The following is a 27,335-nucleotide window of genomic DNA, read 5'->3' as shown; positions in this document are numbered from 1 at the left end:
AGTTTTCGGGTTAGTTGGTAGGGACTTCGATCGTGCTTTGCAATGTGAATGAAGGATTGAGTCATAGCACCTTGAATAACTAATTTCATGAATATCTTGGTTATTTAAATTGCCAATGAGGTTGTTGCAACCCCTCACCACTGCAGCAAGATCCCAATCATTTTGACCATCCATACTCTCTTTGGGTTGGGATAAGGTTATTGATACAAATACCTTATATAGTTATATACATATATCAACATTTGAGAAGTTACATTTGCATCAAATTCACATGTAGGATTTTCACTAAGAATTTGTTTGAAAAATGACTTCCGGAAGACATTTTATTATTTTTTTTAATGTTTAGATATTCAAATAAAATAAAGTCATCCAAGAAAAATATTTATTATGGTCAACAAAAAATGTCCAATTTAATTGAAAACATCTTCCTAAATTTTTAGTTTGAAAAACATTTTTTGAAATTCTTTATTTTCTGTCTTTTTCTTTTTCTCTCATATATTTTCAAGTTGGTTTCTATATTATTATTACCATCACTACCATGACCACACCATAACCACTTATTAGTATTACCACACTACAACCACTTATTATTATTATTTTATAATAAATAATATGTTCATTTTAAGAAAAAATGAACCAAATAATTTTTTAAACTTTCAGTTAAACAAAAATAGATAATTTTATGACATTCAGATAAACATCAAAAATTTAAAATATTTACTAAAAAACCAAATTATTATCTGAAAATTATTAAAAAAAAATATTTTGCAGGTTTCTAAATGGTTAATAAAATAATAAGTGGATCCACATTCTCCTCATGTACAATATGTTAGAACGAAGGTCTGAAACCCAATAAAAAAGTTGGGCCAAGGTTTCATCAAAATATAATCATTAGTCCAAAAAACCAAAGTCCAGATTAGATCTTTCTAATGGGGCAAATTATGTTGTGCATCCGTATGCACCATGCATGGTGCATACGGATGCAAAAACGACATCGTTTTAATAAAATGTGTGTCTTCCCTTAAAAATAAATTCAAGTTCGATTCCCATCAACAACATATGAACTAAAATTCCATAATCGATGAACTATAATTCCATAATCGATGAATTATAATTCCATAATCTAATCTATGAACTAAAAATTTCAGAATAAATGAACTAAAATTCCATAATCTATAAACTAAAATTTCAGAACCGATGAACTACAATTCCATAATCGATGAACTATAATTCCATAATCATTGAACTATAATTCCATAATCTATGAACTAAAATTTCAAAATGAATGAACAATATAATGTTGTTGCTGGTCGAACCTGAATTTTTTTAAAAGGGAAGACGCGCGTTTTTTTATAAAACGACGTCCTTTTGGCTTCCGTATGCACCAATAATGGCGGGAAGTACAACGTTCCTTTCCCGATACTCCGCGCCACCATCATCCGCCAACTCCGTTCCTCTCCAATGGCCGAGCACCGACCTTGGTATGCTCTCCTCTGTGCATCCCTATCGTCAAATGTATCTAATTATATGATCAGTCATTTTCGCTGTACGTTTGTGTGCTGTAATTTAGGTTTCTGGAGCGGTGAAGCTTTCAATTCTATCTGTACTGAATCAGTGGTCTGTTATGTTGATTTTCCAGTGACAATTGTAGAAACACTTAGATTTATGAATTGTTTTTACCTTCGTTTGATAAATAAAGAAAAAGAAAAGGAGATAGAAAGTATTCTCCATTGATAAAAGGCTTAGGAAGTTAGGATGATGAATTCGTGCCTATCGAGTCAATAGAGAGTAACGAAAATCTCAAAATTATTGAGTATATAAAAACTGATTTCATGTTTCTGTATCAATCTGGTTCTGCAAAAACTATCCTGGCTTGTTTACAAGAAAGAGATGAGAAACATTCAAGTTTGATGAAACCCAAACTAGTGTGCCCAACTGCTCCAAGCCTAACACCATTTTCTAATCTTAATCATCCTTGACACTCTAAATCACCTCTGTCAATGTCATTTGGCACTGCATCCTGTTTCACCATTGTCTTCTAGACCTATATGTATGCAGAGGCACTGAAAAATATGCACCCAGAAACAGGAGGTCACCTTGCTTGATGAAGGGTGCTGAATGGTAGTGATGGGATCATTAGAATTTTGGAATAAGGAAAGAAAATAAACCTTAAGCAAAGAAAGCAGATAATTTGCTATATTTTTATAAACTTCAGCTTCAGGGGATGATGCATGTGACGAGATGACTGATAATATTTATAACTATGGATGTTGATTTATGCATACAATTTTAAATCAGTCGAGGAGATAGATCAGTAGTTTAATGATAAGGAGCTAGTGTTATAGAGGAGACACACAATGAGCCATGTATCACTTGACAAGGAATATTGGCATCTGAATTAGTGCCTCTTTATTCCATTCTAGGTTGTCACATAGGAGAGTACTGGACATCTAAATGTTTCCATTTCAGGTAATGTTGGCATGGTTTTTTTTATAAAATTTTTATTATTATATGGAGAACATATTAGTATTTTGTAACATATATTATGACCTAAACAATGAGAATACAAAAGTGAAAATTCTGTCATTGTTCCATTGCTGGCGTCTATTTCCTTTTCTGGTGGCTGTATTACTTTTGTAAATTTACTCCCTCTTCAAAGGAAATCCTAAACTCTTCTCCTTCCTTGAATTTTATCATTGGATCTTCAAATGATGTTTCTCTACTTTCTCCCACCAAGTCTTTTGCCCTTGCTGACTCTTTCTCCCAGTCTGTTCTGTAAATTACTATTAACATTGAGATTACACATGCCACCTGAGCTGCTAAAAGACCATAACAAAGACCCTTAAACTCTAGCTTCCAAACAAAGGCCATTATGATGGCCAATGGTGCCCCCATCAAGTAGAATGAATAGAAGTTAATGCATGCGCCAATGTTAGGCCTAGCACTTCCTCGTAGAACCCCACAACATGTAGTTTGTGGACAGTTAGCCAGTTCACATAGTCCAATGATGGGTAGCACAGTTACTGTTAGCTCCAGAACTTCAGTATCTGTTGTGAATATTTTAACCCAGACTTCTCTCCCTAAGGTGGTCAGTAAGATGCCAAATGCTGATGCTAGAAAGGCCAGAACTATGGCTATAGCTGTTGCCAATCTAGCCTTTCCTGGCCTGCCTGCTCCAAGTTCATTCCCAACTCTGCTTGAGATTGAGTTGCTAAGTGCTGAAGGCAATGTGTACATCAGAGATGTAGTTTGTATCACTATTGCTGCTGTTGCGAGAGTAACTTGAGGTCGAACAAGGTAACCAGCTAGAAGTGTCATGAACTCGTACCACCACCACTCTAAGCAAACAGCTAGACAACTGGGTAGAGCAAGACGAAGTAGGATCACCCATTCCTCTCCTATTGAAGTAGAAGATTTCAAATTTGTGGCTAGGGGTTTATATAGGGCCTCATTTTGTTCATTGGTATAGAGGATGTAGCCTAAAAGGAAGAGCAAGCCAATAAAGTTTGCAACAAATGTGGAAATTGCAATTCCTTGTATCCCAAGTTTAAGGCTGAAAGTCAGGTAAAAGACAATGGGAAGATGCAACATTGTAGCAATTAAAGTACTCCATAGCAGTGGCCATGTTGTCCCTTTGCAGCGCAAATATATACGCAAAGGATGAAGAATGCTATTAGCGACAAGATCTGGTATAGCAAACTGACAAAACAGGCTTGCTATGTGTATTATTTTTGCATCTTGGTGGAGCCATAACATGAGAGGCTTTAAGTTAAACCACAAGAGGCCAATGGGTAAAGATGCCATGAGTAACATTGAGATTGTTCTTTGTAGAGTGAGAGAAACTATGGTCAGGTTTTTTGATCCAAAAGCCTGGCTAGAAATTGGCTCCATCCCCAATGCTAAGCCAGACAAGACAGAGTAACCAGTAATATTAGTAAAACCTATGGCTAATGCACCGCCTGCTAGCTCCAAACTCCCTAACCTTCCCATGCACACTACTAGAATCATGTTTTTCATGTAGCTTATCAAGCCCATTGCAATCATTGGAAAACATGTGTCTATCATTTTCCTCAGTTCCTCCATTACCTGCATAGTTATGGAAAAAGAAAGTTGTTATCAAAGTGATCCATGTATGCGAGTTTCACTCTTGTAACTTGTAAGATTCTGTTTTCATACCTCTGGTATTGTTGAGTGCTTTTGTGTCTGCTTTGCTGCCATCTTTTCTTCTTGCTGGTTAGTATTTGCTCTTGTATGTTTGTGCCTTCAGCATAAGAGATACAGTTGGTTGTGTGTATTCTTTTACTCATGCAGTTTTACTTCCATGCATAAACAATCAACTCCACAATGACACACTTGCAATCACCTAGAGAGAGAGGGAGAGGGAGAGAGAGATGTTCAAATGAAAAACAATTGAAGGAGTTTTATAGGGGCAGGAGGCAGTGGGATTTTTGATTACTGTTAAAAAATAAATATATGGAACAGCTACTTTATAAAAAGCACAGTAATTATGAATTATCCTACATGATAAAAGAGTAGCTGCCCTTCACCAACTGTCTTGGTAGCAGTTTGTTCCTTTGCAGAAAATATCAGAGCATATCTAGATGGCCATCTTCAAATATTATTTACCTAAATCTATGGTACTATGATTTATCTTCGAAGCAGATCCAACCTCATTTTCCTCCACATTTTTATTTCCCTTACCAAAAAATTCAGAAATTTTATGTTGGCTTTTTTACCTGTCAAATTCAAGTATGCATTACTTTTTATGAACAAAGTTTAGTTTCAATCCAAGAATATTAACACTGATCTGGTTCTGATAACTTTGCGTGGATATTATTTTATTACTATCATCTGTCCTTGTAGAATGCTTGAATGGATATAATTACAATAAACTGTTTAGCCGAGGTCTTTATCAAAAGAGTTCCATGATATAGACATGTAGCAAAATCCCTGAAAAGTCATGCCTCATGTTTTTCTTATCATGTTTATGATAGAAAAGTAAATCCATTAATAGTAGTGGAATGTCCTCAATTTGGTTCTGTGTCACATGCAGCTTGATATTTTAGACTAAGCAAAAAGGGAAAACCTTCCTTTGATGTTTATGTGAAAGTCGCCAACTGTATCCAGGATACTATGACCAAACACCCGATTTTAGTAGTAGCCTACTCCTTGTGCCAAGCACTTAACACAACAATCTTTTGATTTAGCATATACTATTGGGGCACGCACTTCTGCTTTTTTCACCATTTTATCATGAGAGTGCATACTTATGGTGCCAAAAGTCAAATCAGAACTTTAAGTCTGTAACTGATACTACATATGTTCCTTAAGTAAAACATGCAACTTTGAACTCAATAGTATCTTCAGAAGCGTGCCTTTGGTTATTAGTCCTTTTGGCGTTGATCTGTATCTATCATTGAGCTCAAATGCATCACCGGCTTATTTTACATAACATCATCTTTTGAATTGATCCCAATCTCATAATTTACCAACCTTATGTTTTTTCTCCTTACATAATACAGTGTCTTCCTGGAAAACCTGATACCTACGTCTCTTTGTGCGTTTATGTGTCATTCTTTCTGATTAAAAGTAATCAGAACTTGAATTGAAAATAATCTTGTCATGCACTGATGAAACCATGCATGTGCATTTAGTTGCATCAATTAACTGCCAAATGAATACTAAACAGCAATGATTATCCCCACCTCTAAAAACCTCTGTAGACAAATTGCAATTTAAGCATAATCATTTTCCCATTTCAAAGATGGAGATACTATACCTTCAAACTGAGTATCACCTCAACAGCTAATTTGGTACGGCTGTTAAGAGAATGGTTGCATCTCTTGCAATGTCCCAAAAGGTTTCTCTTCAACGTTGTGCATTTGGTCCCAATGTCTCAGGCATTGTATCAAAGAATTTAAACAACCGACTGGTTACCATTCCCCCACAATGAGTGATATGTATATTTCCATCAATTCATTGGGGAAGTGAAATGTTAAAATCCTTCATGTTTTGACAAGAGGATAATGTTGTACTCCAACCACCAATAGGTCAAAAGATGTTTCATTTCTCTGTGAGCTCCAGTAACTACAACATGCACAAATGTCAGCATCATATCCGTCATTTATTTATTCATTGCCCCACTTGTACTTAGGTTGGCTCCTTGCTTTTTGTTTGTAGGCATGAAAGCTTGAGGTCTAGAACTGTATTATAGTATAATTACATAATATGGTTGATCAGTTTATGGAACTCTAATTGAAGCAAAATAAATAAATAACAACAACCCAAAAGAGATCATGTGGGTCTTTGTATAATAATTGCTCTTGAGGGTTGGCTGCTATGATTTCTCTATGAATATAGCACTTTTATCTCTGTTTAGATTTGGTCAAAACTCTCTCATTAGTTATAATCGATGGCTATTATTGTATTTCTAGGTAAGTCTCAAGTTTAGAAAGTCATTAGTGTATAGAATATTAGAATCTCCTCTTACTAGATTGTCCATAATATTTGGTTTCTTTTCCTCAAGAAAGTGCCACATCATGGAGGCGTACCTATTGAGTCATAAAGTAAAAAGATAGAAAAATTGAATATTATCACTTTCTTTTCCTTATAATTGTTAGTTATCTTTCAATTCAACTTTGCTTTGGCATGAGTGCTTTGCTCAAGGGTATACTTGTATGCTATGATAGCAGAAAGGTAGTTCCTTTTTGAAGAATATACTTTACACAATATATTTACTGCAAAGTGCATTATGATGAAAAACTGCGAATCTGCAATATGAATCATTATTAAATGTCACGTTTCAAACATTGTCTGGAGATTATGTGGTGTGAGGACTTATTTGCGCTTCATGGCTGAATTCAAATTTTCGAGTTGATTCATTGTTGTATTTAGCTTTAAGTCGCTGAATTCTGCTGGGGGACAAGACACGTACCCTTTGTTGCAAGTTATTCAAAGTGCAGAATGCCACTGGTGTCAAGTGTCGAAATTCCATGCAGTACTCATGGCATTATAAAACTATTTCTAGTTGAAATGATAAAAATGTGTTGAAAGACAATTCTTTGCATGTTAAAATTTCAGAATGTTATTTTTGGACAAAAATCTGGGGTCCCTATTTGTCCAAATCTAGGCATACCATTTGGTCAGATTTCTCTTCTGTGTAGCCATTATGCCTCTGCATTTACTTTTTGAACAATGGTATTCTACAACTAATTATTACTTATTGCTGTAAAAGAAAACTTTAATACAAACTCTAATGTTGTAAGCCATGAATTTCAGCACTGTTGAGTTGTGTTTCGAAAATTTTTGCTCCAATTACAGCCTCAAATTCATAAACTCTGTTTCTTTTTGCAGTTGACCGAAAAGAGAAGGTGGCTACTACTGTTGATGGAGGGCATGGTTTCTGATGCTTCAAGAGAACAGTCTGCATGTGATGATGAACACCATGGAAATGCATGATGCTTAGATAGATCACGGGGGTAAAAACCGTATTGCCAAATGGAGAGATGGCAATATCACCACGTGAATGGTGAGTTTTTCCAAAATGGTTTTGTGACATGAAACTATCCTAATTTTATCAACATGTGCTATTGGTCCTAACTACAACCGACTCTCCATTGGTTAGGCACACATTTTTCACTAGTAACATGAGCTAAGAACTAGTGACTGAAGGGTGGGGTGGGTAGGCAGGCAGGCAGGCATTCGTACTTTTACCCACTATGGCAGTTAGTTTTTGTCCAAGAGGAAAAGGTGCACAAAAGCTTACTCAAATAGAAAAACACAACTCATATGAAGGTATTGTGAAGTCCAAATCATGTGAAGTAGTTACTTGTCAAGTCCATGGTGCGCACGTTGTTGCTTTGCTAAGTTGTGCACATGCAACAAACTCCATCAAGGGATGCCCAAGACGCAATCCGTTCCTTTTTCTCTTAATTATTACCATCATACCTGTCACTGTTGCCATTTGTTATGCTATTTACAATAAATTGTGTATTTGTGGTTTTTCAGGAAGTGGGGAAATTGATTTTTTGAGTGACAGGGAAAAGAGGGTATACATTGGGTGAATCCCGTAATTGACAAATAACCATAAAGAGATAAACTGGTTTAAATTGTGCATACCGGTTAAAATCAAGAATGCCAATAGGCTACTCTCGCTGAGAGATCTAGTTTTGCTTTAACACAAATGTGAGTGAAAGTTATTACGAAGTATTATGTTATAATACTTAAATTTCTATTTTTTTATTTAAAGTTATGACTTTATTTGATTAACTTGTGATAAGATAACTTTATTGTAGGGACAACCCTAGTTGAGTTGGTCGAGTTGTTAGCTTGGTAATCATAAGGTTCCAAGTTCAACTTTCAGTGAGGGTGGTTTATTGGCCTTCTCGGTTTTAGTCGATCAGTTATGGGCAACTTGGGTTATTTTACCTTTGTCGGCTTGTGATAATATTACTTTATTGTGGGGCAACTCCAATCGAGCCAGATTGTTGATTTGGTAACCACAAGGTTCCAAGTTCGACTCCCAGTGTGAGCGACTCATTGGTTTTCTTAGTTTGAGCAAGTCAACTATAGACAATTTATGTTGATTTACTTTCTTGTGGTCCTTTACCTGCTAGGGTCACGGGCTTCACCCACAACGTACTTTTAAGTAGCAACTATGGACTTTCTTGTAAATTAAAGATTACTTTATTGGCACGGCTTTCTTGTAAATCAAAGCTTACTTTATTGAAAATTGATTGTAACATTTAAAATATGAAATTATATTGAAGTAATGATTTTAGTGTACACCTCAATCTAACAATAGAGTTAATGAGCCATAGAAATCAGCTTGAAAGAGTAGAATAAGTAGAGTGATGGGCATATTATATTATCAATCCATTCCCCACTGTCTATTTGGAGAGGAGGTTGTGCCTACCTGTTCGGTAAAAGCGAACATCAGGACTTTGCGATGTTAAGTGGGACAAGGTGTAAGGTTTAGGTGTTCCATCACTGATGTTGACCTTTTGTGCTCCTGTCTTCCAGATTATGATGATTTCTTTGGGCCTGAAAGAAATGCTTTGGGCTATCCCTTTATAGAGTAGTTAATGTCCAAACCCGAACAAATTCATAAACTTTAAACTAAAAATTCAAACTGAAATAGAAATATAATTCTAGTACATGTGCTCTTTATTTTTACTTCAAAGAAGGGTACGTTATTTTCATTTTGTGGGTCTTAAGGAAAATCTCAACATTAAATGGTCCGGAATTGCGATTGCTTTGCGGTCTTGATGTGTATGACTCTGTTTCTTCGTGATTTTGGCTTTGCTCAAGGTGTGCGATTGCGTAGGCTGTGTTGTCTATTTCTTCATACCTTTGTAGATGCTCTATGGATGGAGTGAAAGAGGGTTGAATCTTGTCCACAAAAGACAAAATTCTCTCGTCCCAAAAGTTTTTCTCATCGGACTGAAAAGATAGTGAAAGAATAAATTATGGTGATCCAATTGCTTATAAGGATTCATACCTGATGCTTATAAGGAGCCTATCACATTAGGTGTAACTTTTACATTGTGGCCACTAGAGTTCAATTTTGTCTTTGTTCATAATCTAGTATTTGAGGATTATGATTTAGGTTTCTTAATCATGATGTACTAACCGGGCCTTTAATTAATTGATAATATTGTAAAATGTTCATAGGATGGAAATTTTAATTGGACATTAATATTCTGTCAAGACTAAATATATTGTTAGTAGAACAAGTTCACTAAATAGTATAGAAAGTTAATAGTGCCTCGAACCCACGTCATCTCATGTGAGAGTTCAATTTAGTACCATTAAATCACAAGGTCATTAATTTGTTATTAGCTACAATTGTACCGTTAATCCTTGTGCTTGAAATGACATGATTGTCTTATACTCCGTACATTAATTATATTAGTGTTTGCCGGTACTTCACTTCTCTTTGCTGTCAAGGTTGGTTAAACATACTTAATGGCTCTGTGCAAAAAAAAAAAAACATTGTAACAACAATGTTATAGGTTATTTAATAATAGCTTTGACTAGATTGGACTTATACTTCTATGTAAACGACTCCTCACAAGACTTATCCACCCAAAGGCCCAAACCCATATTTTGTTACTGCGGTTCTGCCTCTGCGCATTTGCCATCTAGTCAATGTTCATTTGGTACAATTTGGGCCTGTATAAAATTTGATTTTTTTTTTTTGTTTTTTGTTTTTGTTTTGTTTTGTGTGTTTTTTTTTTTTTTTTTTTTTTTTTTTTTTCATACAATTATTCCAACAATTGATTTAGAGGTGCAATTTAAGTGAGAAGAATAATGTTAGGTACCCTTCCTAATTTTCCCTTTTAATGTGGCACAATTCAATTATATTATTTAGTATTTAATTAAAAGTGTGTGGAGTCTGCTAATTCCATGGCGCTCAATGGAAATATGTCTTTTCATAAAAAAAATTGTGAAATAATATTAATTTTTCACTTGAGATGATTAGATGGACATGACCGAAAATAAAGAAAAAAATTGATAGTACACTCAAAATTAACTTGGTTATTTTTATTTATTTATTTTTTTTTTTAATTGACCATAAAAATTCATAGTCACTACTCAATGGCGTATATTGAGTAAACTTCTTTTCATCTTAGCTTAGGTTGCCCATAAGACTCAAACCAATAGGCCGTTTTTGTGGAGAGTTGAACTTGTAATCTTGTGGTTACCAAATCAACCATATAACTTGGATGAGATTACTCCAACTTGGTTGCTTTTTATTAGGCTTTCATGCTTTGCCCTTTGCTAAAATACTAGTGCATTATATTAATCAATTTTGAGTCAATATTCAAGAAAATAATTATGAACAAAATTAGAGGATAAAATAAAATAAGAAACAAAAAGAGTAGTTCAATTTACCTTTTCATAGACATAGAGATTGGTTCATGGGTCCATCGCAAAGTTGAAAAACTTAAGTCATAAAAAAAAAAAAAAAAAAAAAAAAAAAAAAAAAAACCTCAGTTCACAAAAGTCAAACCAAAGCAAGCATCTGAAATGAGCTAAACCAAACAGCCCTTTGACTGCACTTTGTGCCAGTATGTATACATACACACAGCAACGAAGTATTCGTACGATTCTCAAGCACGAAGATGGCGACCACCACGTCAGCTACTCAGAAGCTCCTTAGCATCGGCACTAAGATAGTCGCCGTCGGGCGCAACTATGTCGCTCACGCCAAAGAGCTCGGCAACGCCGTCCCTAAGGTCCGTCCTCCATCTATATGTATGGATGTCTGAATATTTTATCTACGCCTGATGTGTGTAATTGCTGGTATTACTATAGGAGCCAGTGCTGTTTCTGAAGCCGACAAGTTCGTATTTGGAAAATGGAGGAACGATCGAGGTGCCGCATCCTCTGGAATCGCTGCATCATGAGGTGGAGCTGGCGGTGGTGATCGGCAAAAAAGCTAGGGATGTACCCGAGGCCACTGCTATGGACTATGTCGGAGGTAATTCTATGAATTTAGGTTATTGAATTTGAGTTATTTGCCTGAAAACTCTTTTTCTTTTTGGTGTTTTGACATCTCTTTTGATGGTTATGTTGTCTTTCAATGTGCTGATTTAGGGAGCACTGTACTAGTGGATCGGTGCCTTCCTTAATTAGTTAATTTCAATGTGTTATGAATATAGCAAAATAATGCAGAAGCCGATAATTGAACAATTGAGAATTATGTAAAAAGAAGTTAAATAAGAAGGGAAAATATAAAAATTACAAATTAAGAAATTGCTAAATTGGGAGGATATTACAAGGATGAGAGAAATGAGGTAAAGGTGTAATGATGAATTGATTATGAATGCAAAACAAACAGACTATTTATACACTTCTTGGAGGAGAGCTTGCGCCATTTGTGGTGAACATGTGAGGATATGCAGCGTGGAAGCAGCAACGTGCTGCACTGCATGATGATGGAGAGATGCATGATAGATGATGGAGAAATGGTTGGCTACGTGGAGTTGAGCCACACTTAACACTTACTGAGTTTTTGAATTTCTATGGTCCCCAGTTATGTTTTCTGTTGAGAAATCAATAACTTCTTGCTTTAAATTTATGTTAGTTTTAACAATTTTGATTTTGTTCAGACTATAGGAACTTTGGTTTGGTTGTCAGCAGAAACATCCTTTTCCTAAAAGGCAATGTAAAGTGACAGATTTGTTAAAATAAGACCTTGAGAGGTGTAATGAAGAGCCATTGTTGCTGGTTTCTGTAGAGTGTGATCTTTATTTGCTGCACAAAGTCATGCTATATATATGTATATATATTACATAATTATTTGCATTTTATTATTTTTGAGTGCAAGATTGCTAAATACGTTCCGTATTTTAGCTTCTTTGGTGGTGTTGCCTGGTTCTATTGTTGAATGTTGAATATTAATTACTCTATGCGGATTGTCACAATGCACATGGAATCAAATTGACTGGTTAAAATTTTTTGTTTCAGGTTATGCTCTTGCGTTGGATATGACTGCAAGGGAGATCCAATCTGCTGCAAAGGTATGAATATCTTTTCATCTTCCAGTTTGGATAGTGCCTCTCTAATGTCATGATGCCATTTTGAAATGCTCCTTATTCTCTGTTGGGGATGATCTCTGTAAATTGTACATTGTCATTTGCCTTCCATTACTTTCTCCCATCACTTGTTTCAAATGGAAATCCCTTCTAACCTCATCTCTCCAGCTGATGGTTTTCTATTTGTTTTCTCCTATTTTCTGCCATTTAATGTTTATGATTTTTCGCTGTTCTGCATGCCAGTCTGCAGGTTTGCCATGGACTGTAGCTAAAGGCCAAGACACCTTCACTCCAATCAGTGCTGTTGTAAGAAATGTTTCCACTTCAATATCATGTCTCCTTCCATTCTGTATATTCATTTTGTAGATCTGATTCTGAACAATCAAATTTTGGGCTGTAGGATGACATTTTGCCAATTTGGCTTCTTCTTCACATCTAAATGAACTGTCATTGTGATATAGTGTTCAATATTGGATATCAGCTATTTAAAAACCCTTTTTAACATGCATTTTCTGCAAATCCGACTCAGATTGAGTGTTTACATATATTTATCTTATAGGACAACCATGAATTACTTGGAAACAATATTAAGAAAGGGCTGGATCTGTGGTAATGATTCCTGAGTAGGTTTCTAAATAGAGATATATGCAATCATTTTGACAGTTAGTTGGGCGATTCTATCCTTTACACTGATGATCAAATGCAAATGCAGAAACTTCTCATTTAACGTTTTCCTATAGTTTTAGCATTTTGTGTGTTTTATCCGTTGATAATCAAAGATCTGTTTTCCGCAGATTCCAGCATCAATGGTGCCAGATCCCCATGATATTGAATTGTGGTTGAAGGTATAAGAAATGCTTGTTCTTTGCCTTTCATGTACATATATATGTGTTTTTGTGTTCATGATTGGGGCTGATCTCTGCACTATCCTACTACATTGCAGGTTGATGGAGAAATTCGACAAAAAGGCTCTACACGGGATATGATATTCAAGATCCCATATTTGATTAGCTACATAAGTTCTATTATGACACTACTTGAGGGTGATGTCATTTTAACTGGTATGAAATTCTAAATTATACTTATTATTGTATATGTGAATTGGCAGTATATGCAAAGGTGTTTTCTTTTTAGAAACACCATGATTGAAAGTTTACTACCTTTTTATTAGCCCAATAACAAAAGGTAATGAAATCGGTAGGGCCTTAGTAATTTCCAATATAAGGTCATCAGGCTAATAGGATTTTGCACCCTGTGTCTGGTTCCTTTACTGATTTGTGTGCTTTTCGTGCCATCAAGAATGAGGGATATGGGCAATGCGTTACGTTCCTTCTAGATTTATGATTTTTTTGTTGTTGTTAAAAGTAATATATTGAACTACACCAGACTTAGGAGAAGGAAAATCACTTCAGTGCTAATATATATTTGTTTTAGGAAAGTGATGAATTATTGGTTACTTTATGGTTGTTTGCTTTTATGCATCTTGTCTACTTTCATGTCTAGGATTCACCATAACAAAATGGAACTGTGCTAGTTTGCTTTTCTGGAAAACAAAAGCACAAGCGGGACAGTTTACACATTTCTTATAATTTTCGAAAATTATCACACAACCATTGACATATTTATTCCTCTTTCAACAGGAACTCCTGAAGGTGTTGGCCCAGTGAAGGTAGGACAAAAGATAGAAGCTGGAATAACAGGTATCCTGGATGTGCATTTTGATGTTGGAAGGCGCCAGATTGCTAAACCATGATATTTTCAATGTACTATTATACTGTAAACTGACCCAGACCTGACGGTGTACCATCTTACATTTCATTGTGAGAAATAAAATTGTAAAACAGAAACATTTTATTCATATGAAAAGTTTGAACTTCAGGATCATCACATACTTCAGACTTACAGAATCAAACTTATTATTAAGCTGCCTTAACATGTGGCTTTGCAACAAAGATTGTTTAGAACTTCTTCAAGAACTCGTAGATGTGCTTGCTAACCTCATCAGGAACTTCTTGGTTGATGAAATGAGCTGCGCCTTGGAGTACAACCACATCGTCCAGCAGTGGTACCATACTCTTCATCCCACCATTGTGTATGTATTCTTTTACACCTTTAATATGATAAACCAAGTCATGTTCTCCCACTATAAGTTTGGCTGGCACCATTACTTTTGCCCCAGTCCAGGGTGCAGTCAGCTCCGCATTTCTGCATTTTAAATCCCTCAATATTAGTTCCATCTGAAAATCGAAATCACTCATAACTACTCTGCTACTCATACTATGAGATTACCAGTTACCATAAACACCTTTTAGTCTGAATGCAAATACAGGGAATAGCATGAGATGAAGTCCAGATATTTGGGTAGAGAAAATATGTACAAGAAAGGGGGTGGCTCACAGTTTAAGAGCTCTGTAGTAGTTGATTGGTCCAGTGAAGCCAGTTTTCTCAAACCGGCTGGCAAAGTAATCCAGGTCTTCCTCAGGCAACCAAGATGGCAGGGGTATTGGAGCAGCATCAGTGTTAGCACTAAAGCCTTTGCCTTTAGGAAAATAAAATGGTTCAGTTTTGCGGTATGTTAAGAAGTTTTTGAGACATGTCTTCACTCCAATAGGGGCCAACTCAGCTTCAATCTCTCCAGGTTCCTGCATCATTACAAGAACCACCACAAAGTATGTAGAATCTGTTTTGTACTAATTTCATGAATTACAGTTTTTTCTTGTAATGGAAAGGTGTTTGTTTGTACCTGGAATCTGCAGATGTAGTGGTCATCTCCATACATTGCCCTCATGGCATCAACAGTGGTGAAGTTAGGATTCCTAGGGGCATAGTGGACGCTGAGGTTGACCAAAGCCTTCACTTTGTCGGGCCTAAACAAGCACAGATGCCAAGCGATGATTGCACCCCAGTCATGCCCTACAACAAACACCTTGTCTTCATCTGGAGCGATGGATTGGAGGAGAGCTATGAGGTCACCCACAACGTGAAGCACGGTGAACTTGGAAGGGTTGTCGGTGGGTGCGCCGGTGGTGTCCCCGAACCCGCGAAGGTCCGGCGCCACGGCCCGGTAGCCTTTGGCGGCGAGAAAGAGCATCTGGTGGCGCCATGAGTACCAGAGCTCAGGGAAGCCGTGGAGGAAGAGCACCAAGGGGCCTTCCCCTAATTCTGCTACGTGCATATTTATCCCATTCACCGCCACCGTCTTGTGCGCTATCTTCTCCATTTTCACTCGCTCTCTAGCTCCGTGAAGGTTGTGTTCGAGGGAGAATATTCAACCTCAACCTGGGTTCTCTCACTTTATAAAAGATTTGTTTTTCTCGTCAGATCATAAATGGTGTCCTTCCTCCGCCGCCCCGGTAGACTCCAACTGTTGAGATTCTCACACGTGTTTAGCCATTAGTTATTTAAGGGAAATTCTATTTACGGTACCTATTAAATGTATATAATAACTTTATAGGTGGTGCAAATGGAAAAATGTTATTTGCAACACCATAATTAAATGTGGTCAAATATTAATATTTATTAAAAAACGGTCACCTTCTCCGGTGAGAAGGTAAGGGACTGCCTTCTCACCGGAGAAGGCAACTGAGCTGCCTTCTCCGGTGAGAAGGCAGCCCAGTGGGTCGCCTTCTAAATGTTCACAGTTTACATACTAGTTAAATGTTTACAATTTACCTTTTAAAAATTCAATACACAATGTTAATATATATGTAATTAATTACCTTGTTTTTTATTTACAAGTTACTTTCAAATACTGCAGTCACACAACACTAACAGATTATATTGTATTCACAAATTTCTTTCTCCAGTTGTTATGCGTTTTGACTTAGAAATACAATTTATATTCTAAAAATTCACAATTCTAATATTTTTTTGAAAGGAAATACTTAATGCATTAAATCACTCGAAAGAACGTCAACAAGAAAAGGGGGAGGATTATCGGTCCAAACCCCGCAACCTGACATAGAAACGGCTTCCCCACAATTCCAATATTAAAAACACACAATTTATACATTGTTTAGGACCAGGATCCACCCACCTTGCAAAATGGACCCTAGTCCATGATATAACAATTCCGTTGAAGGTACCTCATTAAATTTTTTTTTTCCAGTTAAAAGGTCCTAATGCAATATCCAGTCTATGGAAAAACATGATACTAATTGAGACCATATTCCAGTTACACCCAATCCAAATTCTTCCGAGTCATGTATGGAACCAACCCAGGCCAGAGTTCAAACTCCAATAAACATACTTCTTCTACATCAAATCCGTTGCTTTAGGCAAAACGAAAATTGCAAAACATCAGGCCAGGGAATAATCAGAAACTTCATATATAGATCATCAAATCCAGTCCTGTTCCATTTAGACTTTCAGAAACACATACAGTTTTTTAGAACTTAGAAGTGCAACGCTTGGCTTCACTATTAAGGTTGTTATTCATCCTAAACACAATCCAACCTCACAAGGAAGTTTAGACGAACTTCTTGAGAAAGTGGAAGATATGGTTGTTAACCTCTTCTGGCGCTTCTTGATTGATGAAATGAGCCACACCTTTGAGAACCACCACATCTTCCAGCAATGGCACATCATTCTTCAACCCTCCATTGTGTATGTATTCTTTTGCACCTGGAATATGGTAAACTAAGTCCAGCTCTCCAACTATGAATTTGGTTGGCACCATCACTTTTGCCTCAGTCCAGGGTGCAGTCAGCTCCCAGTTCCTGCATTTTAAGAAGATAAGGAAGCCCTGATCAATGAGATTTCGAGAATACCAAAGTGGTCAGAACAAGACTTTCAACTTGATTTAATATCACATTCAGGTGGTCGGAAATTCAATAATTTCCAGTAGTAAGTTTAGGCTCGCTTATTACTAATTTGCCCTTGGGCACACTGTCGAATAGTGATTGCCAGTTTAGGCTTGTTTATTACTAATTAGTTCTTAGGCACACAATCCGATAGTGACTGCGAGTTTCCCTATTCACTCAAAAAAAAAAAAAAAGAAGAAAAAAAGAATGAAGGGTGACTCACAAATTCGCAGCTCGGTAGTAGTTAACTCCTCCGGTGAAGCCTGTCTTCTCAAACCGGCTGACAAAATAATCCAAGTCTTTCTCCGGCAACCAAGATGGCAGCTGGGCAGTTGAACCATCTGTATTGGCACTAAAGCCTTTGCCTTTAGGAAAATAAAACGGTTGTGGTTTGCGGAATGTGAGGAAGTTTTTGAGACATGTCTTGATTCCAAGAGGGGCCAATTCAGCTTCGATCTCTCCTGGCTCCTGGAATCTGCAGATATAGTGATCATTTCCATACAGAAACCTCATCCCATCGACAGGGTTCATGTGAGGATTCCTAGGGAGAAAATGAACACTGAGGTTGACCAAAGCCTTCACTTTCTCCGGCCTAAACATGCACAAATGCCAAGCTATGACTGCACCCCAGTCATGACCCACAACGAACACTTTGTCTTCATCTGGAGATATGGATTGGAGGAGAGCTACGAGGTCACCCACAACGTGAAGCGCGGTGAAGCTTGAAGGGTCGTCGGTGGGTGCGCCGGTGGTGTCGCCGTAGCCGCGGAGGTCCGGCGCCACGGCGCGGTAGCCTTGGGCGGCGAGAAACAGGATCTGGTGGCGCCATGAGTACCAGAGCTCAGGGAAGCCGTGGAGGAAGAGGACCAAGGGGCCTTCCCCCAATTCTGCAATGTGCATATTTATCCCATTCACGCCCACCGTCTTGTGCGTTATCTTCTCCATTTTCCCTTCTCTCCACACTAGCTCTGTTATGTGAACCTGAATTACTACTACTTGATTTGACTTTTAAAATGTATTTCTCCAAGTTAAGAAGATTCCTTTCATGGTAGATTCATGGTTGTTGGCAATAAATGCCTTTTCAATTCGTTTTCTTGTGCATGAAATTATCGCCATGGAATTGTTAGTTGGTTACATCTTACAATGCAAGCCCATATGATTAGGTCGGCCGGCCGACAAAACCAAAGTCACGTCTCTATTACCAATCATAAGATTAGGCCTGCACTGGACTATATATATGAATTGTCGTGCTGCCAAAACCTTGTGATCTAATGGCACTACTCGAGTTGTGATTTCGAGTCTCAGGGGAGATATTATTGGCTCTTTATGCTTCAGTAGTTATGAACAAATCAGCACCATTAAGAATGGTGAATCAATTTCAAGTCCCATAAGGATATAGAGTTTGTACAAGTAGTTGTTTGAAAATTCAATCCAATTCTCATTGTAATCGAATGTGACCATCAAAGGTAATTACACATAATCTTTACAAACCTCAAGAACCCGATCTAATTAGGCCATTCTACCCATATATGCAATAATCACGAAATTAAGCCCGCATGGGTAGCTCAACTGGTCATAGAGGTGAAACTTTGGAAGAATGACCAAGGATCGAGTCTCACCAGCGGTAGTGTGTGAGCAACATCTCAAAGTGAGGGGGGTTTCTTGTGCGCAGTGAGCACCGGTCTAGCCTTTGTGATTAATGTTCAGTTGAGTCACCATGATTTACATCCTCCCAAATACTCTGTCGGGCCGGGGTGTGGGGGGCCCTTAAGATTGGGGTTCACGCCCACCGTCTTGTGCGTTATCTTCTCCATTATCTCTTCTCTCAGTACCCTATACTAGCTCTTTTCAGCAAAGGTTAAGACCAGGGGAGACATACATGTATTTAGCTCTTGCCGAATGGATCTGCCGAGTGGACATGCGGAAATAAAACTATGCAAATTCCTTTCTTGGTTGGAGTGATAAATAAATAAATAATTATATGAGTTAATTCCACATGAGGTCCCTTGTCTTTGGTGGTAATTTTAAATTTAGTCTCATACTATCGTTTTTGCCATTTTACATCCCAGACTATCGTTTTTTGACACGTTTAGTCCTTCTCATAATTTTTTCTATTTTTAGTAAGGGCATTTTTGTCTCTTCATAATTTTCTTTTGTTATTTTTCTTGTTTCACCCAGTTTAATTCGTTTAGAACTTTAGGTAACCTCTGATTTTTAGTAACCAAAATTTTCAACCAAGTTTTAGTAAAGTCCTAAACCAATTAAACTGGTTGAAACCTGAAAAATAACAAAAGAAAAATATGAAAAGACAAAAATGTCCTTACTAAAAATATAAAAAATCATGAGAATGACTAAAAGTGTCCAAAAAACAATAGTCTGGGATGTAAAATGACAAAAACGATAATCTGGGACTAAATTTAGAATTGTCACCAAAGACAAGGGACCTCCGATGTAATTAACTCTAATTATATCTATGCTTAGGTTCATGTGCGGTGAAGGCTATAGGTGAAACATGTGGTTAAATCTCACCCTTAGGTCAACTCATCTTTAAAAAAAAAAAATCATCAGTTACAATTACAACTCTCATAATATAAGTTTAAATCGTTAGTTGCCTGGAAAAGATTTACAACTTATAAAAAATAAAGGCTCAAGTGCCAAATCGCACCATGAACCAATTGCGATATGTCATGCCGCACCATGAACTTACATAAGTGATTATTCGATTCACAAACTAAAAAATTTTGTCCACCTAGCTTTTTAATTTAGCAGGTTGCCTCCAAGTAACAAGTTATAACTTGATGATGTGGAGATTTTTTTTTTCTTTTTTTTTTTTTCTTTCTTGCTGATGTGGAGGTATTTAGTTGGCAGCCCTTTCACCATTTATATTAAATAATATAAAGTAACCTCTATTATACAATACTGTTTGCTAAATTCATTAGGGAGAGAGGCTTGTAAGCTAATAAAATTCAGACTTGTGCATCGAATGAAACCAGTTTGCAGAGCCACAATATACATAAGCATCAAGCATCAGCCATGTCAGCGGATCTTCTAGCAAACGGATCATGAGATGGACCAACATCAGGGCCAATATGGCGTTGCATCAGGCGCTGCAAATCAGGCATAACCTTCTGTTCACGCTTAGCCTTCTCCTCGTAATTAAACATAGCCAATGCTCGCTTATCCTCAGCACTGTAAACCTGGTTTTCCTTTCTGATACGGATAACATTCATTCTCTGATGCCTACTACCACTCATCACATATCCAAGACTTTCAAACTTTGAAATCTCCTCAGCTGAAAGACCCACTTCACCTCTACGGGGAATACGTTTTCCTTGCTGAACATACTGGGCAATAGCATCACCTTCACCAGGCCTAAGTGCTCCACCATAGTTAACCGGCTGTCCATCAGTCCTGGGCACTGGCATAGGGCCAACCATGAGCTCATTATCCATAGGAGGCTTCTGACGCTTCAGCCTCCTGTAATCCTCAAAACTCAAGCCTTTTAGCTCCTCATCCGATTCTGACTCGGCAGCTCGCCTGTTCCTGTAATCTCCATTGTCGTAGCCTTTCCTTCGATCTCCCCGACGTTCGAATTTGTAGGGTTCGTAATCAGGGCTTCGTCGATGGCTCGAACGGTAAGGGGAATAGGACCGTTGGTCACGACGGTTATTATGAGAGGAAGGCTCATACCTTGAGTAGTCTGGACTACGGCTACGACTCCTGCTGCCGCTGAGACTGCGACTCCGGCTTCGGCTAGGGTTACGGCTGCGACTCCGATAGCGACGGCGATAAGAATTGGATTCCGGAGAGTAACGGCCACGGTCACGGTCGCGGCCGCTATCTCTGTGGCTCCGGCGCCGTTCTTCTGGGATTTCAATCGCAGAGGTTAGTCGACCCATTCCACGATAGGCTTTAACGAGGAAGGGGAAAATTGCTGTGGTTTTGGAGACGATAGTCGTTCATGATCTGAGTAAGCTTATTTGACCAAGCAAAGACTGACTTAAAACAAAAAAAAATTCCACATCAGCACATTACCTGTGCCATGTCATCAAGGCAACCGGGAAACCTGTAAAAAAGGTTAGGCCGACAATTTTTTTTGGTTTGTGAATCGAATAATCACTTATGTAAATTCAAGGTGCGGCATGACATATCGCAATTGGTTCATGGTGCTATTTGGCACTTCACCCAAAAATAAATAATTACACACTTGGATTGCTTGATCTATTGTCACCCTCATCAAACACAAAACCTGAATTTCTAACCAATTCATGAAAATTTATGCAGAGATTTTAAATTGCCTTTATTTAAGTATTTTCATACATTTATCTATGTACAAAGTACTAAATAATGGTCAAATATGCAACCAAGTAACCAACTAACCGAAACTCAAACTCTAATTATTATTATTTTTTTTTTTTGGAAAAAACTCTAATTTATTGTTTAACTTAAAATTAAATATGCATGTGGGAAGAATGATAAGGGATCGAGTCTCATCAGCGGCAGTATGGGAGCAATCTCTCAAAGTGAGATGACTCTTTATGCACACTAAGCAAAAGTCTAGTCTCTGTGTTCAATTGAGTTACCATAATTTACATCCTCCCAGATGCTGCTCTGTCGGGTCGGGGTGTAGGCAGGGGCCCTTGTGGTTGGGGATTCAACCTTTTGGGATGAATAAAAATAATTGCATGTAAATGTAAAACAACAACAAATAATCATAACTCATAAGCATTATATATCTGGTCTTGTTCAACTTCCACAAATCAAAATTACAGTTATTAAAGAAGTCCAATGGTTGTTATTCACTTATTCAATGTAAACACAAAACTTACAAGAAAGTTTAAAACTTGTTTAAAAAGTTGATGATATGGTTGTTAACCTCTTCAGGTGCTTCTTGGTTAAGGAAATGAGCCACACCTTGGAGTACCACCACATCTTCAAGCAGTGGCACATCATTCTTCAACCCTCCATTGTGTATGTATTCTTTTGCACCTGGAATATGGTAAACTAAGTCTAGGTCTCCAACTATGAATTTGGTTGGCACCATCACTTTTGTCTCAGACCAGGCTGCAGTTAGCTCCCAGTCTCTGCATGCGTTTTAAGCCGCGCCACTCAATGTTAAATACACGTGAACTCACTTTTTGAGAGTATTACAACACTCAAAAACTAGAAAATATCAACATTTTTAACAATGATTGGAAATCAAAGATTTTAGTCCAAAATGACATTTCTGATCACTTTTGAGGTCTGAATTAAAAATTTGTTCTTTGATACTAACAAAATTTTCAAAAGTGATATATACTAGCATTTTTTTTTTATGGTTGAAAATTTTGATCAATTAGGTTAACAGTGTGTTAATTTAATTTCTAATATTTAATGATTGTTTTTTTTTTTCAAAAAATAATTATTGTTAAAATATTTTCAAACAATCATAGCAATTTGGTATAAACCTAGGGCGAAGGGTGTGACTATGTGAGAAACTAACAAAAACGGTTAGATTCTTCTTCTTCAAAAAAACAAAACAAAACAAAATAAAACAAAACAAAACAAAAACGGTTAGAAAACAAAAACCTGCCAATCAGGCATTCATCAATCATGTCACCTTTTTGAATTGTTTTCCATTTCTATCTCCCCTTCTTCACTAATAAAAAAAAAAAAAAATCAACATTTTAAAATGACCACCAATTTTTTTTTTTTTTTTTTGATAACTTGAAAAAGTGGTAAAAAAATTACGGCAACTTTAACCGTCGTCGAACGGTAGATTTTCTACTACACGTCGTCAGTTATTGAAAATCTTGATAACCACCTTTCTTTCGACAAGGTTCAGAAAAGGTTTAGGCCTATTTGGTAAAATAGTTAGTTTATAAATCAATTTTGGTTTATTTGACCGTTATCAATTATTTAATTTGATTTAAAATTTAATATAAATATTTAGTTAATTAATTTTTTTACTAAAAAATATTAAAATTTAAAAAATTACGCAAAATAACTTTTCAATTAACTTTTTGGGAAAAGAAATTATACTAAACAGCTATCAGTTAGCCTCAATTAGTTATACCTTCTATTTAATCCAATCAGTTAACAGCAAACAGCAATTTACCAAACAGGGTCTTAAAAAAATATTAAATTTTTATGTACTTTTCAAGCGGACCAAAATGTATTTAATGTTTTGTAACGGTCACCATCCCATGACTTAACAAATGTTCAAAATATACCTGTACACAGACTTCAATTCGTTCACTAGTTCAGTAGAGCGGTATTAAAAAAAAATGCTCAAAATATGAAATTACCAATAACATCTGGCCTGGGGTATCAACACAAATATACAAGATATAGCATAAACAAGAAAGAGATCAGATCGATATGGAATTGAAGCTAAGGGTAACTACTCACAGTTTCAAAGCTCGGTAGTAGTTCACTCCTCCGGTGAAGCCTGTCTTCTCATACCGGCTGACGAAATAATCCAAGTCTTCCTCCGGCAACCATGCCGGCAGGGCCGTTGAACCATCTGTATTTGCACTAAAACCTTTGCCTTTAGGAAAATACAAAGGTCCTGGTCTGCGGAATGCAAAGATGTTTTGGAGACATGTTTTGATTCCAATAGGGGCTAACTCGGCTTCAATCTCTCCTGGTTCCTGCACATATACGACTAGGTTACATACGTTGTTGATTAAACCTCAAAAAGTAAGGCACTGCTGCTTATATATACCTGGAATCTGCAAATGTAGTGATCATTTCCATACATGGCCTTAAAGCTTTCAACGAGATCCAGATGAGGATGCCTAGGGAAAAACTGGACACTGAGGTTGACCAAAGCCTTCACTTTATCCGGCCTAAACATGCACAATTGCCAAGCTATGAGTGCACCCCAGTCATGACCCACAACGAACACTTTGTCTTCTTCAGGAGCGATGGACTGGAGAAGCTCTATGAGGTCACCCACAATGTGAAACACGGTGAACTTTGAAGGGTCATTGTTGGGTGCGCCGGTGGTGTCGCCGTAGCCGCGGAGGTCCGGCGCCACGGCCCGGTAGCCGTGGTCGGCGAGAAAGAGGATTTGGTGGCGCCATGAGTACCAGAGCTCAGGGAAGCCGTGGAGGAAGAGGACCAAGGGGCCTTCCCCCAATTCTGCTACGTGCATGTTTATCCCATTCACGCCCACCGTCTTGTGTGTTATCTTCTCCATTTTCTCTTCACTGTGAGCTCTGCCTAATTTCGTTTCTGGAGTGAACGTTAAATACTACTCCGTAATTAAGGTCTGCTACTAAGGTCTCCTAATGCGGCCGCCATATCTCCAGTTCTCCCTCTTTTGGAAAAAATCTCTTTTTAAGTCACGTGTATTGCGGTCCCTCTTTGTCCCTGTTTGGGAAAAGTCACATACCTATTCAGTTTGTGGTCCTTTTTTTTTTTTTGGGAATAACTATTGTGGTCCTTAGATTTGTACTTTTTTGGCAATATGATCCGTTGATCTTTTTAAGATCAATGACTTTAAAAATATGAGAAAGTTTTTAAAATTTTGTAATATAAGTCTATGTAATATAAAACTTTTGTATTTTGTATAATAAATATGTGCACTTTATTGTACTCTCTTTGTCTATTTTGTTTACTATTTATTGATCAAATTAACTCTTTCTTCATTTTGAGCGGATAAGGAAGCCATGATCAATGAGATTTTGAGACTACAAATGAAAGAATAAACAATAAAGATTTAAGGGTGGGACAATCCCAGCCAAGTAAAAAGCAACTTATTGGCCTTTTCGACTAGACTAGTTATGGACAATTTAAGATATAGTTTACTTCTTTGTGTTCTTTGACGGTTAGAGTCTGAAATTTACCTAGTGCACACTCTCTTCTGCGAGTTTCGCTCGTCAATTAATGAAAAAAAAAAATTAAAAGGTGACTGCGAGTTTCTGCAATGTGCATATTTATCCCATTCACGGCCACCGTCTTGTGCGTTATCTTCTCATGTTCATTTGTTAACGTTTGCAAACAAAGTACGTTCGCGAATGCTAAACAAACAAACAAATGTACATATTTATGATCATACTTTGTTCGTGAATAAGAAATAGTCAATGTTCACACAATAGTCAAACAAACAACATAACAACTACGAAGTATAACAAATAAGTCAAATAGTAACATCTAATATAGTAATATCAAAGTCAAAATACCAAGTCTAAAAAAAATTATTTGTTCATATTACAAGTCAAAAACATAAAAACAATCAAATCAAGTTTTTGGCAAACAACTCACAAGCAGTCAGACCTCCCACATAAGAAACCAATCGGATACCAGTGGACCACAAGCCACTTACAAAATGACCTATTATACCATTACAATAAAGTCCATACTATTATATCATTAAACACGAACATACACCTTACAAGATAGTCTAGAACTTGTTTATAAAGTCGTAGATGTGGTTGTTAACCTCTTGAGGTGCTTCTTGGTTGATAAAATGGGCCACACCTTCAAGTACCACCACATCTTCCAGCAATGGCACATCATTCTTCAACCCTCCATTGTGTATGTATTCTTTTGCACCTTTAATATGGTAAGCCAAGTCCAGGTCTCCAACTATGAATTTGGTTGGCACCATCACTTTGGCTTCAGACCAAGGTGCACTCAGCTCCCAATCCCTGCATTTTATGCCACTTAATATTAGATCTATTTAATAGAAGTAAGAGAATTAGTTCAGTTAATTTCTGAATGATAGATTATAAGCAAAAATACAAGATTGAGCCAGTAGGAGTTACACCAATGTGGTGAAATCTTCGTGGACATTGGACCCTTCCATATAATAAGTAGTCAAGTTAACTCGATTTACACATCCATTATCTTGTGAATCGGGGGTGAGGGGTAAGAGAGAAGGGTGAGTGCGATTTACAATTTAAGAGCTCGGTAATAGTTGACCCCTCCAGTGAAGCCTGTCTTCTCGAAGCGGCTCACAAAATAATCCAAGTCTTGTGCCGACAACCAAGATGGCAGGGGCGGTTGAACCATCTGTAATTGCACTAAAGCCTTTACCTTTAGGAAAATAAAATGGTTCTGGTCTGCGGAAAGCAAATAAGTCCCTGAGACATGTCTTTACTCCAACTGCGCCAAACTCTGCTTCAATCTCCCCTGGTTCCTACACCATTATTACAATTAAGACCCAATGTCCCATAATCAATGCAAAGAGTCCTATTAAATGCCAAGAAAAGTGTTTATACCTGGAATCTGTAGATGTAGTGATCATTTCCATAAATGGCCCTAAAGCTTTCAACAAGATCCAGATGAGGATGCCTAGGGAAAAAATGGACACTAAGGTTGACCAAAGCCTTCACTTTATCCGGCCTAAACATGCACAAATGCCAAGCTATGATTGCACCCCAGTCATGGCCCACAACGAACACTTTGTCTTCCTCAGGAGCGATGGACTGGAGAAGCTCTATGAGGTCACCCACAATGTGAAAGACGGTGAACTTTGAAGGGTCGTCGGTAGGTGCGCCGGTGGTTTCTCCGTAGCCGCGGAGGTCCGGTGCCACGGCCCGGTAGCCTTTGGCGGCGAGAAAGAGGATCTGGTGGCGCCACGAGTACCAGAGCTCAGGGAAACCGTGAATGAAAAGGACCAAGGGGCCTTGCCCCAATTCTGCAATGTGCATATTTAGGCCATTCACGGCTACCTTCTTGTGAACTATCTTCTCCATATCTCTCTGATCTTTCACTAGTTGGTGTGGTTCTGAACTCTGAACTCTGAAGTGAAGGTGGACTACTACTGCCCTCGTGACTATCCTACAATAATGCAGCTCAGCAGCGCCCACTTACTCACTCACTCACTCTACTGTTTGGCGGGCTCCTTGTGCACAGTAAGATACCATCCTTTAGGTAGAAAATAATTTGAGGAGAATGTCATGGCAGACAATAAGGAAATTAAGAAAGAAAAAAAAAAAAAAAAGGACAACATGCACAGCAGTTGCCCACACGGGCGCGTGCAACGGCCCGTGGGCAACAG

General features: G+C 37.5%; 6 protein-coding genes and 1 pseudogene across 10 annotated transcripts; 1 reads left to right on the top strand and 6 right to left on the bottom strand.

Annotated features, from left to right (window-relative positions):
• Positions 1 to 1,394: 1,394 nt before the first annotated feature.
• On the top strand, positions 1,395 to 14,429 carry LOC109175754 (acylpyruvase FAHD1, mitochondrial-like). Of its 2 annotated transcripts, none has more exons than XM_019325102.1 (9): positions 1,395 to 1,481; positions 7,354 to 7,528; positions 11,074 to 11,240; positions 11,320 to 11,485; positions 12,475 to 12,527; positions 12,786 to 12,848; positions 13,337 to 13,387; positions 13,486 to 13,585; positions 14,183 to 14,429. In XM_019325102.1, exons 2-9 carry the CDS (start codon positions 7,498 to 7,500, stop codon positions 14,293 to 14,295), a joined length of 744 nt encoding a protein of 247 aa, XP_019180647.1. In that variant the 5' UTR covers positions 1,395 to 1,481; positions 7,354 to 7,497; the 3' UTR covers positions 14,296 to 14,429. The 2 variants fall into 2 exon arrangements, with proteins under 2 accessions (XP_019180647.1, XP_019180646.1); XM_019325101.1 differs by having other exon boundaries at positions 1,397 to 1,481; positions 13,486 to 13,603.
• On the bottom strand, positions 2,458 to 4,557 carry LOC109175745 (protein DETOXIFICATION 55). The gene is made up of 2 exons (XM_019325089.1): positions 4,177 to 4,557; positions 2,458 to 4,086 (listed from the first exon to the last, which is right to left on the bottom strand). The coding sequence occupies exons 1-2, from the start codon at positions 4,216 to 4,218 to the stop codon at positions 2,629 to 2,631; spliced, it is 1,500 nt and encodes a 499-aa protein (XP_019180634.1). The 5' UTR covers positions 4,219 to 4,557; the 3' UTR covers positions 2,458 to 2,628.
• Positions 14,376 to 15,930, bottom strand: LOC109175749 (bifunctional epoxide hydrolase 2-like). 2 transcript variants are annotated; one of them, XM_019325096.1, is made up of 4 exons: positions 15,820 to 15,930; positions 15,286 to 15,785; positions 14,940 to 15,184; positions 14,376 to 14,747 (listed from the first exon to the last, which is right to left on the bottom strand). In XM_019325096.1, the coding sequence occupies exons 2-4, from the start codon at positions 15,760 to 15,762 to the stop codon at positions 14,501 to 14,503; spliced, it is 969 nt and encodes a 322-aa protein (XP_019180641.1). In that variant the 5' UTR covers positions 15,763 to 15,785; positions 15,820 to 15,930; the 3' UTR covers positions 14,376 to 14,500. The 2 variants fall into 2 exon arrangements, with proteins under 2 accessions (XP_019180641.1, XP_019180640.1); XM_019325095.1 differs by lacking the exon at positions 15,820 to 15,930 and having other exon boundaries at positions 15,286 to 15,812.
• A 917-nt stretch (positions 15,931 to 16,847) lies between these two features.
• LOC109175748 (bifunctional epoxide hydrolase 2-like) lies at positions 16,848 to 18,450 on the bottom strand. The gene is made up of 2 exons (XM_019325094.1): positions 17,568 to 18,450; positions 16,848 to 17,260 (listed from the first exon to the last, which is right to left on the bottom strand). Exons 1-2 carry the CDS (start codon positions 18,287 to 18,289, stop codon positions 17,011 to 17,013), a joined length of 972 nt encoding a protein of 323 aa, XP_019180639.1. The 5' UTR covers positions 18,290 to 18,450; the 3' UTR covers positions 16,848 to 17,010.
• Positions 18,451 to 20,364: 1,914 nt separating this feature from the next.
• Positions 20,365 to 21,275, bottom strand: LOC109175753 (NF-kappa-B-activating protein-like). The gene has a single exon (XM_019325100.1). The coding sequence runs from the start codon at positions 21,241 to 21,243 to the stop codon at positions 20,365 to 20,367; it is 879 nt and encodes a 292-aa protein (XP_019180645.1). The 5' UTR covers positions 21,244 to 21,275.
• Positions 21,276 to 22,084: 809 nt separating this feature from the next.
• Positions 22,085 to 24,659, bottom strand: LOC109175751 (bifunctional epoxide hydrolase 2-like). 3 transcript variants are annotated; one of them, XM_019325098.1, is made up of 4 exons: positions 24,596 to 24,659; positions 24,051 to 24,561; positions 23,735 to 23,976; positions 22,085 to 22,428 (listed from the first exon to the last, which is right to left on the bottom strand). In XM_019325098.1, the coding sequence occupies exons 2-4, from the start codon at positions 24,525 to 24,527 to the stop codon at positions 22,182 to 22,184; spliced, it is 966 nt and encodes a 321-aa protein (XP_019180643.1). In that variant the 5' UTR covers positions 24,528 to 24,561; positions 24,596 to 24,659; the 3' UTR covers positions 22,085 to 22,181. The 3 variants fall into 3 exon arrangements, with proteins under 3 accessions (XP_019180643.1, XP_019180644.1, XP_019180642.1); XM_019325099.1 differs by having other exon boundaries at positions 23,735 to 23,828; positions 23,892 to 23,976; positions 24,051 to 24,627; XM_019325097.1 differs by having other exon boundaries at positions 24,051 to 24,627.
• Positions 24,660 to 25,518: 859 nt separating this feature from the next.
• LOC109175752 lies at positions 25,519 to 27,252 on the bottom strand (annotated as a pseudogene).
• Between the last annotated feature and the right edge of the window lie 83 nt (positions 27,253 to 27,335).

This window comes from Ipomoea nil, unplaced genomic scaffold, assembly GCF_001879475.1.
Source record: "Ipomoea nil cultivar Tokyo-kokei standard unplaced genomic scaffold, Asagao_1.1 scaffold0688, whole genome shotgun sequence".
Classification (NCBI taxonomy): Eukaryota; Viridiplantae; Streptophyta; class Magnoliopsida; order Solanales; family Convolvulaceae; genus Ipomoea; species Ipomoea nil.
This window is presented reverse-complemented; position numbering and strand designations above follow the sequence as displayed.